The 16,127-nt window shown below is 39.4% G+C and overlaps 1 protein-coding gene across 1 annotated transcript in view; it reads right to left on the bottom strand.

The window, feature by feature from the left end:
• The window catches only part of syn2b (synapsin IIb), a 127,142-nt gene extending 115,283 nt beyond the window's left edge, over nt 1-11,859 (bottom strand). Inside the window, exon 1 of the mRNA XM_058791244.1 lies at nt 11,290-11,859. Coding sequence (XP_058647227.1) covers nt 11,290-11,651 — 362 coding nt within the window. The 5' untranslated portion in view covers nt 11,652-11,859. The remainder of the gene's footprint in view (nt 1-11,289) is intronic.
• Nucleotides 11,860-16,127: the final 4,268 nt, after the last annotated feature.

The following is a 16,127-nucleotide window of genomic DNA, read 5'->3' as shown; positions in this document are numbered from 1 at the left end:
GTTTTATCGTTCTGATCACATGTTGGCCATGACTTTCCAATTAATGTGTATGAAACTGAATGCAGATTGTATGAATGGTTTGATGAGAAAATAAGATAGCATAATTACTAAAAGCTAGCATAAATATAACTGCAAGCAGCAATTACGGGGTGAAGCCCAGCATCAGCAGCTTCAACCGTACACCAAATACACCAAAGTCTATTGACAAGTGTGCCAAATTTGGTGAGAAGAGAATATCCATTTATATACAAATAAATACAAAAGCATTAACCCTTTTTACATTTTGTGGTGTTCGTTCAGCATGCAGAGCCAATATTTCTACATTTTGCCTGCAATATAAAAAAACAGCCATCCCTGTCATTGTTTAGTGTTTTATTTTTCTGATCAGGTGAGCTGGCTAAAAGCAATTCACTAAAGTTGTTTATGCAATAAATCAGCATGGTGTAAAGCGTTAAGGTGAACCATTTTAGCAAAATACAGTATTTCAGCATCAAAATTTATAAGCAAATATGGGATAAAATTGGGTATCATTTAACTCAGTATGCTGTACTGTACAAAAAGAGACCAGTCACGTGGTTTTTGACACAATCGTTCAGTTATTAGTAAAAACTATTTTACAGCCATAGTAAATTATATTTACTATATATAAATATAATAATTATATTATTATATTTCCTGACCTGAAACTGTGCAGATACTCTGAGATCATTCTTGTCAAGTCAAGTCACCTTTATTTATATAGCGCTTTTAACAATACAGATTGTGTCAAAGCACTTAACAGTATCAAATTGGAGGATAGAGTGTCAGTAAAGTATAATGATAAGATTAAACACTCAATTTTCAGTTAAAGGCATTTCATTATTGAATTCAGAGATGTCATTGTCTAGCTCAGTTTAGTTTAAATAGTATCTGTGAAATCAAATCAGCGATAATCGCTAGAAATTAAGTGTCCCCAACTGAGCACAGTTACCTGTGAAGACAGTTACCAACTTTTATTTCAATATAACTACGCATTGCAGAGATAAAGTCCCATGTCCACTTGGGCATGCTTGCCATCAAATTCATTGCTGCGTTATACAAGAACACTTTAGTGTATCATCATGAATTTCCTAGGTTTTTGCCAGCATGGGGTCACAAAGGTCTGCACCAATTTTAGTGAAGATCGGACGAACCGTCTAGAAGGTGTTCAAAAAGATTTTCATGAAAATTCAAAATGCCCAAAATCTAGTCAAAATTATAGATAAAGGATGTCTATTTCCTGTGATGTTTGTGCACAAATACAGATTCCTGTTGATCAATTCATGATTTCATATCGCTGACATTTTCAGAGGATTATGATATTATATCTAATGCACAATATTCCATTACTAGATACACTGCTCGACAATATTAGCCTACATTTGTCTGTTTCATGTGTCAATCCAGTCAGATAATGCCAGTTTCAGACTAATGTCTGTTCATTTTGGCTTTAAAGACGACAAACCCAGCAGCAGCAGTCGTTTTAGTGGCTGTCTTATCAAAAAGAAGGAGTGATTAATTCAGTTTAAGCCCAAAGCTTTAATGGCAGCTCATTCATCAAAGGTCCCTCTGAGGACAGTCAGTGCATCAGCACACACTAAAACACTCGCAGTAAACATATTACTTGCACATCCATGCAAAACATGGCATTTGCACATGCATTCACATAGATAAACTACATTGTAAAAACAATTCCGTAAAATTCATAATTATATATATACTGTATATATGGCCAAAAATATATACTTGCTAAAATATGTATATATTTTCTTCTAATATATTTTGGCCATTTTTTGTTTGCATATTTTTGAAAAGATATTTATATGTTTAAAATATATGCTATATATATGCCAAATTACATATGCTAAAATATGTTTCAAAACATATTTACGTAAATATATTTTCTACTAATATATATATATTTTTGTTTTATAAATATATATATATATATATATATATATATATATATATATATATATATATATATATAAATGCTTTATAATATATTTTGCCCTCTAGAAATTTGAGTCCAAAGATATGCATTCACATATATCACATTTGATATATCTATAGCATGTTTGAGCATTTGGACTTCAACAAGGAACCATAAAATGCAATATTGTTAAATATTAAATAAAATGTTAAATATTATTAAGTCATTATAAATCTACTTTTGATCTCTACTAGGCCGTGTACGTTTGTATTTTTGTATTTAGTAATGTAGACTACTGTAAGAAATGTATTTTCTTGCCCCTGAAATTAACATTTAGAATATATTTTGGTATAAGAAGCTGAAACTAAATTGAAACTACGGTAAATATATTTTTTATTTCATTTATTTATTTATTTTTATTTACATTTTTTTTGTTGTTTTGTTGCCAAATTGGATCTGTGCATTTACAGTTGCACATGCACATTGATTACTCACATCCTATGTGTTACTGTGTGTGTACGTGCATCCTATTCTAATAACAGTATTTTTCATTCAAGATATGGCATCTCAAAGGGTTAGAACAACAGAAGAAGCGTTATTCACCACACACACTCAGTGCAGTGAGGCTGTATAGTGTCCTCTGTGGTGGCACTCGTAAGCAACTTTATGAAAGTGAAAATGACAAATGAGACACCCTACAGCCTCATGGATATTACAGGCTTGCGGTTTCCATCATGAGTCTGCAAGTGCACATCAGATGTGTCATTTGGGACAGGGCCTGGAGTGTGTGGGAGGAGGACAGTCTGAAGTGAGACGTCCTGTTATCATGTAATGACTTCCAGCTTCACCTGAAACTACTTCAGCTCAGTAGAAAATAAAGCAACAGCTCAATTCAGCCAATCAGAATCAAACGTTTAAGGACACATTGATAGATGTCTGAACGTCATTTCTTGGATCATGTGATTTTGTGAGTGTGTTCTAAATGCTGCAGGATCTGTTTTCTCCACTAACATTTATTCTTCATATAGTGAGCACTACAGCATCTATGTGGGCTAAACTGTGTATCATTTATCACTGCTTTGGCACGAAATGCATTCAGTGACTACATCTGTCAAATTACACTCAGACGCAAAAACCAACAAAACTCAATATACCTACAGGCCAATTTTTCAAAACTGTTCAGATTAAGTTCAAAACCTAATACAAAACTGAAGACAGCAATAGGTAGCATTTCTACAAAATTGCTTTACTGTCATATAGGTCTATTCTAAAACTAAAAAATGAAATACTATCAGAACGATTAGATGTAGCCGAAAACCTACACGTATTAATATTTTATTAGCATCTATTGTACAGCCCGAATTCTGGAAATGTTGGGATGTTTTTTCAAATTTGAATAAAATGAAAGCTAAAAGACTTTCAAATCACATGAGGCAATATTTTATTCACAATAGAACATAGAGAACATAACAAATATGTTCTCAAAATAGTTGGAAACATTTTCCTCCCTCCTTTGTCCTCCTCCTCCCCCTCCTTCATCAACTCTAACAGCTGACGACTTTGCCACATTCTTCATTAATAAAATTACAAACCTCCCTGCACAATTCTCCACACCACAAACTGTCAAACACATATTACCAGCAAACATACACTCGTTCTCATCCTTCCCTTCACTCTCTGAGGCAGAAGTCTCTAAGCTCATCCTTTCCAGTCATCCTACTACTTGTCCGCTTGATCCTATTCCATCTCATCTCCTTCAAGCCATTTCTCCTGAAGTTGTACCTTCACTCACTCACATCATTAACACATCCCTTCACACTGGAGTTTTTCCCTCAGCACTTAAACAGGCTCATATAACCCCACTTCTTAAGAAACCCGCTCTTAACCCAACTCTAAGAGGGAACTATACCCTCTTATAACCCTTCTACCTTTCATTGCAAAAACACTTGAACGAGTTGTGTTCAACCAAGTCTCTGCCTTTCTCACACAGAATAACCTCCTGGACAGCAACCAATCTGGCTTCAGAAGTAGACATTCGACCGAAACTGCCTTGCTCTCAGTTGTTGAAGCCCTAAGACTTGCAAGAGCGGCTTCCAAGTCTTCATTACTTATCTTGCTGGATCTGTCTGCTGCTTTTGATACGGTCAACCACCAGATTCTCCTGTCAACCCTATTGAGAAAGGGCATCTCAGGAACCGCACTCCAGTGGTTTGAGTCTTACCTCTCAGATAGGTCCTTAAAGGTATATTGGAGAGGTGAGGTATCCAAGTCGCAACATTTAGCTACTGGGGTGCCTCAGGGCTCAGTTCTTGGACCATTTCTCTTCTCTGTCTACATGGCATCACTAGGTTCTGTCATTCAGAAACATGGCTTTTCATATCACTGCTATGCTGATGACACTCAACTCTGCCTCTCATTCCATCCTGATGATCCGACGATCTGCTCACATCTCAGCTTTTCTAACAGACATTTCTTGCTGGATGAAGGACTTGCTTGTAGTTTCACCAAACCCATCACTTCATCACAACTTCACCTTCCAGTTAGGCTCATCAACCATAACTCCATAACATTTTTAATTGTGATTTAATCATCTAAACTCTGTATTTAGGCATTGAGATCTGAACAGCACATCATTCACTATCAGCAGGGTACAGTCTGATGACACACTATTGTACCATCAAACATCTGCTGTAGTTTCCGACCTGTTATTACAGAAATGAACACATGTCAGCTGGATGATGTATTCAGCATTGACAAAAAAATATGACAAAAATTATGTTTTAACAAAATACTGTTTTCCAGAACCTTCAGCATCAGTGAAAATGTAATATTAAGTCATTACACTCACTGAAATCAGTCCAATGAGGAATCATCAAAATACTTCAAATAGAATCCATTACTGACAAATATGTATATTACATATTTTGTAATATATTTAATCTAATAAAAAATATGCTATGTTTTATTATTCATGAATTATAATTATATTCATGAATATTTATTATTATTTATGAAATGATGTACAGTAATTTTGGTGCAAGGTAAAATACTGAGAACTCAATCACTAAACAATTAAAAGTTCTGGCAGGCCTAGAGTAAATAATTACACAAATAATTTTTCACCAGCTATCTGTCAAAGCTACAGAATTAAAATGTTCAGCCAACCCTCAGTAGAAAAATGTTGGGTTGCTAAATGAAGGCCCAAATTTAGTGTAGCACTTGAGCCTTCAATTATTAATCTGAACAGATGTGTGCGACATCGATGAGAATCAACAGCCTCATTAAGCAAAACAAGCAAAGGACAAACGATGAAAGATATGTTTGTTTTATTAAGAAACGCTGCAGAAGTTTCCCCCGAGACTTGACTAGTGGGCTACTGCGATACGATTCTGTTTGCTTAGGCTCTAAATATTACCATAAAACATAACTACATTATTCCATCTCATATTAATCTGTATTAAAACATTATTACGGTTATAAATGGTAATATAGTTCCAGTTTATGACTTTTTTAAATGAAATTAATACATTAATTACAATGTAATTACAGGCAGCAGCTTATTTGTAATAAATTAAAACTAATTCAACCTCATTCATTTTTAAAGCCTTGGTGAGAAAATGTTCAGTAGCTTGATTATTAAGCATCAAATGTCCCATGATTGTGTATAAGAATGAAAATAATAAGATATTATAAACATTAACATCATGATTTTCTGCAAAGCTGCTTTAAAACAAAAAAGTGTTATAGAATTAAATCTGAATTGACATTTGTCATACATAAATGCAAAAGAATAAGTGCCACTACTTTCATAAGAAATAGTTTCTCTGCTCAAAGCACTACAGAAACAATTTAAAAACCCATATGTCACACCTAACAACAATCTTTTACAGCTTTATACAGTAGTACACTTTAATAAATGATAATGCATTAGCTACTAACCCATATGTTACCTGTAAGCTAAACAGCTGAATGTTGTAGCCATTAAATGAGCCTAATGCAGAGTTTGGCGCTGTGTAGCTAGCAGCTAAAGCATGTGCTGTGTCTCTGTTGATGTTCAGCAGAGCAGTGCTGGATGGGAGGCATATGGTGATTGAGTTTGGGTGCTGCAAAATAAGGTCAGAAGACATGATTAAATTACACTACGGTTAATATTCCATGTGCTGAGGGACACAGACTCACAAGCACACCTGCGCTTGGCCAGAGACGCAAATCCAAGCAGACTGTAGGAAATGTAAAAATGTTAAACCCAGAGCAGAAGTGGAACTCTTTTGGAACTCATATTTAGCTGGCAGAGATAAAATAGATAAACTAACTGCATGACCAGTTTTTTACTGAAATATCAGTTATACGGTATTAGTAGTGTGTCGTCCATGAACGATTCGTTCATTTTAAAACAATCTTTAATTTGACTCGTAAACATGACATGACAGCCGTATTGGATACAGAAATTAGTTAATAATTCCAATCTTCCTTACAAACACACACGTTGTATGTTTTTTAACAGTTACATGATGCAATTCTGGTCTTAAATTGTAGCTTTTTATTTCTTACAGTTTATAATTTTGTGAATTGTTCTTTTCCATAATATTAAATTTGAGTAATAAAGAGTTGCTTAATGATTGTATGATGGGGTAAAATCACTTTAATAAAGCAAAGATGCCTACATATAATAACAACATACAGTTACTATGTAATGTTTGTGTTTGTTACTGTGCTGAGAAGCAGGCACGTGACAAAAGAACGAACAACTAATCAATTCTAATCAATACTAATAAAAAAAATCGACTGCATACCCTCAATAAATTACAGTGAGGGAAAAAAATGATTTGATCCCCTGCTGATTTTGTACGTTTGACCACTGACAAGTAAATGATCAGTCTATAATTTTAATGGTAGGTTTATTTGAACAGTTAGAGACAGAATAACAACAAAAAATCCAGAAAAACACTTTTCAAAAAAGTTATAAATTGATTTGCATTTTAATGAGTCAAATAAGTATTTGATCCCCTATCAATCAGCAAGATTTCTGGCTCCCAGGTGTCTTTTACACAGGTAACGAGCTGAGATTAGGAGCAGTCCCTTAAAGGGAGAGTTACCTGTATAAAAGACACCTGTCCACAGAAGCAATCAATCAATCAGATTCCAATCTCTCCACCATGGCCGAGACCAAAGAGCTGTCCAAGGATGTCAGGGACAAGATTGTAGACCTACACAAGGCTGGAATGGGCTACAAGACCATCGCCAAGCAGCTTGGTGAGAAGGTGACAACGGTTGGTTCGAATATTCGCAAATGGAAGAACCACAAAATAACTGTCAATCTCCCTCGGACTGGGGCTCCATGCAAGATCTCACCTCGTGGAGTTTCAATGATCATGAGAACGCTGAGGAATCAGCCCAGAACTACACGGAGGATCTCGTCAATGATCTCAAGGCAGCTGGGACCATAGTCACCAAGAAAACAATTGGTAACACACTATGCCGTGAAGGACTGAAATCCTGCAGCGCCCGCAAGCTCCCCCTGCTCAAGAAAGCACATGTACAGCCCGTCTGAAGTTTGCCAATGATTCAGAGGAGAACTGGGTGAAAGTGTTGTGGTCAGATGAGACCAAAATCCAGCTCTTTGGCATCAACTCAACTCGCCGTGTTTGGAGGAGGAGGAATGCTGCCTATGACCCCAAGAACACCATCCCCACCGTCACACATGGAGGAGGAAACATGATGCTTTGGGGGTGTTTTTCTGCTAAGGGTACAGGACAACTGCACTGCACCAAAGGGACGATGGACGGGGCCATGTACCGTCAGGGCCAGGGCATTGAAAATGGGTCGTGGATGGGTATTCCAGCATGACAATGACCCAAAACACACGGCCAAGGCAACAAAGGAGTGGCTCAAGAAGAAGCACATTAAGGTCCTGGAGTGGCCAAGCCAGTGTCCAGACCTCTGTCCCATAGAACATCTGTGGAGGGAGCTGAAGGTTCGAGTTGCCAAACGTCAGCCTCGAAACCTTAATGACTTGGAGAGGGTCTGCAGAGAGGAGTGGGACAGAATCCCTCCTGAGATGTGTGCAAACCTGGTGACCAGCTACAAGAAACATCTGACCTCTGTGATTGCCAACAAGGGTTTTGCCACCAAGTACTAAGTCATGTTTTGCGAAGGGTTTAAATACTTATTTCACTCATTAAAATGCAAATCAATTCATAACTTTGTTTAAATGCATTTTTCTAGATTTTTTGTTGTTATTCTGTCTCTTATAAACCTACTATTAAAATTATAGACTGATAATTTCTTTGTCAGTGGGTAAAGTACAAAATCAGCTGGGATCAAATAATTTTTTCCTCACTGTAATTGTTTCTGTTTCTCATAATTTGGCCTTGGTCGCATTATAATAAATTTTTCTTATCTAAATGTAATCAACGCCACATAAGAATGCCTAGATGTGTTGGGGAATTTGGCTATTAACATGTAACAGTTTAATTATACAGTAGGAGGCGCTATTACAGATCTTCTGAAACCTCGGGATCAAAACACGGTGAAGATGAAGCAGAAACAACAAGTGACTGCATACGCAAATGTAAAATAGCTTGATCATCAAACATTAAACATCAAATAAATCAAAACTGACAACAAAAAAGAAAAAGCCATTTTCTCAACTTTTTGTCGAACAATTTAAAAATTAAACTTACCCACATTCAAGTGTAGCATGAAGCTGGAATAAAACAAGTGTATTTGTTTGAAAGCAGAGGTTCTATGCTTTCTTTTGACATACTGCATGTTCACATATTCAATAAAATAAAGTTTGAGAGGAGCCTAATCAGCCTAATCATCCAGTCCTGTCAATCATCTCTAAGAGCATATACAGTATAAGCAGCAGTCATTGCTCCGTTCCAGCGACAATTCTCTGATGGAGGCTGGCAACTTAAAAAGAAACACGGGCAGAGAAAGAGTTAATTATTTCATTGAACCATTGTATAACTATGTCACTCTCACATTTGTGCTGTAATACTATATAATATGTGCTATAATCCCATCAATATAGTGCTGAAATGCAAATACTGCTTTTCTGAAAACTCATTCTGCTCTGATTGTTCAGTCGTCCCAGACTCATGTGACTGGTCAACCGCTTGAGCTCAAGCCAGCAGTGCTACGCCGCGAGCTTCATGAGCAGCTGTAAACAGTGTTACGGTATCTACAGTAACTACCGCGTTAGTGTTAGTTGTCCATACAATGTTTTATTGCCCTCACAGCTAAAAAACACCCCCCAAAAACAGTAAAATCAGTAAACTGTTGTTTGAGGGCTGGACAAAGCCAGAAAATGGGCATTATGTAATAGTGTATGGTGCCATTATCCATGGTGACATAGCTATGTCACAGAAATAATGGCAGGGCTACAAACAAGGCATTTCAGGCAAGTGTTTTCTGTTGGAGAAATGAACTCCCTTTGGTAGCGACTTTGTAACTTTACAGATCGCTTATTTGCACAAACAACTACTCACTAAAGGAAAGCTGAAATTAAAAAAAAGAAAAAGCACAACAGGTGCCCCTTAACAAAACACAAATGGAAAATTAACATGCATGTATATGCATAAACCTTACTGCAAGATGAAAAATATCTATCTACGTGTCGACATTTTGCTTTCCCAGCTATAATAGCATCCTCACACACGCTGCAACCTCACACAGCACACAGATGCAAGCCTCGGGCTCACTGTGCTGATTCACCATGTCCCTTTTCATTACTTCAACACATGACTGCCCTTATACCGGATCTACATAGAGGAGACTCAAGGGCAGAACCGAGATCCCGTATTCACACATCCCACCGGGATTTCTCCCTTCCTTCTAGGCTTGGAGGGGGTTCAGAAAAAGCACAGGTTTCTCCTAAATAAAGAAGACCAGGGAAATAGCAAAGCATGAATAGAAAAGCACACTGTCTAGTGGGCAATAAAGCGGAGGTCTTGTTCTTTGAGGAGTGGACATGGCAGATCACACAGAAGATGGAAGCCGGCGGTTATGTAAGCTTCTTGTTTGTGTCATCCACTACACAGAAGATGCTATCCAGACCACAAATAATTAACCTTTCTCACTTAATGCCGGGACTGACTGTAATACTTAAATGTGGATAATCATATGAAATGCGCAGGGATAAGTTATCATTATAAAATATGAACACAAACAGATTGCTGGCGGAAGCCCAGTGGCAAGGGAGTGACTAAGGATAATGTCTGTGTCATTATTCAGCACGACACATTGGAGATTCGCTGCACATCTCCTGGCACACATCTCAAGCTGCACTCCTGCTGGTTACTGCTCAGCGTGTGGCCTGAAGATGCGATGTACTGCACCCTTCCAGCATGCTAAATAAACCAAATTATCATGAAAGTCTTGCAAAAGAAATGCAAGTGTATGCACCAGGCTGGCTTTTATTACAGGAAAAGCAACAGCTTCTTAAGTACATCCTGTCAAGCCTCATGGGCTTCTCCAGTACAGGAAAAATCAATAGTATCCACAGAAAACACAGCTGGCTTTGCTTTCTTAGAGAGATCGCATGCTGGCTCCCCTAGAAGAACGCCACTGAAATATTCATGTTTGCAATTAAGGTGTGATTCCCCTACTCTGAGCATGTCTCTGGGTTTTTTATTATGCAAAGTTTGTGAATAATTATCTCTGCTGGTCTTCTGGAGCATGTGAATTACAGACCTAAGCTCATTAATGTAATGCACCCTGAACATTCATCAGGTGCATTTGGACGGGGCTTTTCCAAACAATCCATCGCAGCACTGGTGTGGAGCATAGCAACCGTGACCAGCGGGCATTTCATAATCGCCAATTAGGATTAGTCAATACTGCAATAGATGGAAAAATTGCAGATCATTCATATTTGAAGCAGTCTGACCTTTCATCATCAGTGATAGTGTCATCACGCTCATCACATTTAGCAGTGATGCATCTCAATCACAGCTCACAACTCACGCTGGGAGATTTTCCATCTACTGTGCTGTGCATTCCCTCTAACTGCAACCAGAAAACATCAAGACAGTCTCTGTGATGTAGAAAGCAGCTCTGGTGCTCAATCTGCTTTATTTTCATCGTGACAAACGGTGTTGTAAATCAAGCCTCTTTGCATGCAGCCATCTGCTAAAGAGGCGCATAAAAAAAGACTGGTGGTGCTGTCCAAGGTACCAATCAACTTCTGATTGAGGGAGAAAACTGAGACTGAGAGTGTCCTCTAAAACAAGGTGCAAACTTATCAAAGCTTTGCACAAAGCTGGTTCGAATTCTAATAGCGCACAATTCAAATGCATCAATCAACAAGTCCAGGTCAAAGCAAGGAAACTCACCACTCGTGTTGGGGCTCGTCGATGACCAGCAGGATCTTGAACTTCCGTGACACCGCCGCAGGACTTTGCTCCACCAGTCCCGCAGAAGCGGCGGTCTGCTTCACCACGTTGGTGAAGGAGCTGAAGAAGCCCGAGCCGGTGGATTGGGCGGGCTGCGGCCGTCGCTCGGGGGCCGGAGAAGCGGTGGGGGACTTGTCCGCCGGAGGGGCCGATGGGGCAGGAGTCGCTCCAGCAGGGGCTTTGGTGGCAGCAGTGGGTGGAGGTGGTGGAGGTGGGTCAGGCCTCTGGAGATCCGACATGTAGCCGTTGGGCAGGTTGGCTATGAAGCTGCTGTCAGAGAGGCGACGGCGTAGGAAGTTCATGGTTAGTGAAGGTTAAGCTCTGGGTAAAGGTGTCGTTGCCGGGGATTCGTAACTCTTGTGCTGCTTCTCAAGAGCGTGGGGTTGATATTGCTGTTGAATTTCTCCGTCTTCCTCCACTGACAGCTTGAATGCCAGGAAGAGATGCTCACGCTCTGCCTGTCTCTCCTTCCCTCCCTCCCTCGCTAGCGCTCCTCTCACACACTCCCCTCCCCCTAGTCCCTCACGATCTCCTACATCATTGCTTACGCAGCCCTACTACATCGTACTGCAGCTGCTGAACGGGGTTTCCAATGAATATGCATGGCAGGAGGGGAGCTCCTACAGCTATTCCCCCTGCCTGTGAGTCTCTCCTCTGCTCCTCGGATTGACCCGCAGTCTGGCAGCGCTGGGGCTGGAGGAATAGGTCTGCAGATGGTGGAGACACGCGTCAGTTCGGCTCTCTGGGGGTCTGTGAGCGTCTCTGAACATTGATCCTCTGCCATCGTTTACTCAATGATGCTCTCCTGAATACAGGAGCTCGATATGCCAAGTCCATGTTGGGCCATTAATGCAGAAAATACAAACAAAATGGAGGCTGAGGAATAGTGATCACGATCAACAGTGGAATTTTACACAACCGGGCAAAAGAAATGCCTTTATTAGGGATTCAGTCCAGCTGGAGCAACATGAGGTAATGAGATTTTCTCAAGGGCTCAGTGGTAATGAGTTTACACCAAAACACACAATAGTGGCCCACAGCAAAAGCTGCATCTGAAGCAGTGCACATACAGGATTTTTTATCGTAGCGCAGAGAAAATAAAAATGCATATATAAATAAATTACAGTTGAATAAATCATTTTAAGAAACAAATGTTTTAAATGTGAAATTATAAATACAGAAACATAACGGCAAGAGTATTTGCATGGGTATGTAATGAATAAGTTGTAGCTGGGAAACATCGATGGACACTGAACTGCAGTGATTGAGTTTACTAAATCTAGCATTGCTATTATTATTGTTCATACCTAGAACACCCAGCAACCACCAAACAACACCTACACAGACACTGACACAAAGGACAAATGATTTGTAGCGGTGGCTTTGTCAGATTCAGTACAGATAGACTTGTTGCGGTGTGATGCAACTTGAGTGATAACGTTTGTTTCTGGTGCAGATAATGCACAAAATGGTGGTGCTCAAATGAGGTGGAGGTGGTACCATCCTGATCATGTGCACACATACCGCACCGTGCCTTCAACTGGCTGAAGCAAACGCTCTTTACAATCAACATCATCTAATTAGATGGTTAAAGAAAATGATAATCATCAAGCATATTCTTCGAAAAGCTAACCTGTTGAACATTAATTAAAAAGAACATAACAGCTAAAAGAGGCCCTTCTGCAGTGTAACTGAACATAAACATAAGGTTGTTAAACATCGCATGAAAGCCATACACAGTGCACAACCAGAAGCAGAACGTTTCAACCTCCTGTTTTTCATTTTATAAAACCTCTTCGTAGTCCAGTGCTTCCTGACCCACATCGCTTTGATCCCAATACACATTTATCCATTTATTATAAAGAGTCTTTATAGAAAACAAAACATTTTCTTACATTATAAAATATAACTGCATTAGGGTAACAGATGCATTAGAGATAAAATTAGCGTCATGCTATATAAGACAATTTATATGATTTATACTATATTTTTTTCCTCAAAACTCACTTTAAACTGTCCCCTATACTATTAAATAGGACACTATTTGATTGGACAGCCATTTGTAGTGGAGTCTGAAACCATAGCAGACGTTTTGAGTGCACTCATTCAATCCCATAATGCACCGCAAAAATGAGTGTACTGATGTACATTCAGTCAACAGCTAGAGAATACCCATATTGCACTGCAAGGGTCATGAATAGAAATTATGATTCTGTCTAGAGAAATATGAAGTAAACATGAAAATATATCAACATTTCTCCAAACATGCACACTTTTGTACTAAAAATCCTAATGGATGCTGTTGTTGACAGTCAGAGGCAGCACAAAAATTTTCACGGATGCAGCCGCCTCAGAATTGACCCTTCACAGGGAGCTTGACTGACAGGTGATCTGACCAATCATAACACTCAATCCACTATTCTGTCCGCCAAACAAATCAAACTTTAACTTTGGTGAAATTAACTTTGGTGGACTTAAACTTGAAAATTGCTGTGTATTGGTGTCTTTAAATAAAATATAAGTTCATTAGGAATAGGTTCGTTCATGTTTATTTCGTGCTTAAGTGAATAGGTGCAGTACTGATTTGACATGACACATTAAAGCAACAAAACTTATTTTTTTGTTTGTATTTGGTAAAAAATGCAAAATTTGGAAAGCTCAGGCTTTGTTTCATACCAAAATTAACCTGCTCTGTCTTGTCTGTCTGTGTCATCTTTGCTCCACAATGTATTTTTCACTATGTGAGAACATGGTGTGTGGTGTGAGAGTGGCATGGCTTGTCGGACATAGCAACAGTAACTAAGGGAGCCGGGTCTTTGCAAAGAGTCAATTCACTATGCAGGAAAAACCCAATAACACCCTAACAACTGCTTAAAAACATGATAAAAAAACCCCACCTGGAACACTCAAGCAGCTGCCTGATGACATGGTAAAAAAACAAACAAACACCCGTAACACCTTAGCGACTGCCTAACGACATGGTGAAAGAAAATCATGCAGAACAATCTAGTGACTGCCTGACAACATGGTAAAAAAAAACACCTGGAACACACTAGCAGCTGCCTGACAACATGGTAAAAAACACCCGGAACACCCTAGCGACTGCCTAACAACATGGTAAAAAAAAACACATGGAACACACTAGCAGCTGCCTGACAACATGGTAAAAATACACCAGGAACACCCTAGCGACTGCCTAACGATATGGTAAAAAAAAAAAAAACACCTGGAACACCCTAGCGACTGCCTAACGATATGGAAAAAACATCCAGAACACCCTAGCGACTGCCTAACGACATGGTAAAAAAAAAGCAAAAAAACAGCCGGAACACCCTAGCGACTGCCTAGCAACATGGTAAAAAACACCCGGAACACCCTAGCGACTGCCTAACAACATGGTAAAAAAAATACCTGGAACACCCTAGCGACTGCCTAACAACATGGTAAAAAAAACCACCTGGAACACACTAGCAGCTGCCTGACAACATGGTAAAAATACACCCGGAACACCCTAGCGACTGCCTAACGATATGGTAAAAAAAAACCCACCTGGAACACCCTAGCGACTGCCTAACGACATGGTAAAAAAAAAGCAAAAAAACAGCCGGAACACCCTAGCGACTGCCTAACGACATGGTAAAAAAAAGCAAAAAAACAGCCGGAACACCCTAGCGACTGCCTAGCAACATGGTAAAAAACACCCGGAACACCCTAGCGACTGCCTAACAACATGGTAAAAAAAAATACCTGGAACACCCTAGCGACTGCCTAACAACATGGTAAAAAAAACCACCTGGAACACACTAGCAGCTGCCTGACAACATGGTAAAAATACACCCGGAACACCCTAGCGACTGCCTAACGATATGGTAAAAAAAACCCCACCTGGAACACCCTAGCGACTGCCAAACGACATGGTAAAAAAAAAGCAAAAAAAAACAGCCGGAACACCCTAGCGACTGCCTAACGACATGGTAAAAAAAAGCAAAAAAACAGCCGGAACACCCTAGCGACTGCCTAGCAACATGGTAAAAAACACCCGGAACACCCTAGCGACCGCCTAACAACATGGTAAAAAAAAATACCTGGAACACCCTAGCGACTGCCTAACAACATGGTAAAAAAAAACACCTGGAACACACTAGCAGCTGCCTGACAACATGGTAAAAATACACCCGGAACACCCTAGCGACTGCCTAACGATATGGTAAAAAACCCCACCTGGAACACCCTAGCGACTGCCTAACGACATGGTAAAAAAAAAGCAAAAAAACAGCCGGAACACCCTAGCGACTGCCTAACGACATAGTAAAAAAAAGCAAAAAAACAGCCGGAACACCCTAGCGACTGCCTAGCAACATGGTAAAAAACACCCGGAACACCCTAGCGACTGCCTAACAACATGGTAAAAAAAATACCTGGAACACCCTAGCAACTGCCTAACAACATGGTAAAAAAAAACACCTGGAACACACTAGCAGCTGCCTGACAACATGGTAAAAATACACCCGGAACACCCGGAACACCCTAGCGACTGCCTAACGACATGGTTAAAAAAAAGCAAAAAAACAGCCGGAACACCCTAGCGACTGCCTAGCAACATGGTAAAAAAACACCTGGAACACCCTAGCGACTGCCTAACAACATAGTAAAAAAATTGTAAAAAACACTCGGAACACCCTAGCGACTGCCTGACAACATAGTAAAAAAATTGTAAAAAACACTCGGAACACCCTAGCGACTGCCTAACAACATAGTAAAAAAATTGTAAAAAACAC

Source organism: Onychostoma macrolepis, chromosome 11, assembly GCF_012432095.1.
Source record: "Onychostoma macrolepis isolate SWU-2019 chromosome 11, ASM1243209v1, whole genome shotgun sequence".
Classification (NCBI taxonomy): domain Eukaryota; kingdom Metazoa; phylum Chordata; class Actinopteri; order Cypriniformes; family Cyprinidae; genus Onychostoma; species Onychostoma macrolepis.
The sequence above is the reverse complement of the archived record's forward strand: the minus strand, read 5'-3'. Positions and strand labels throughout refer to the sequence as shown.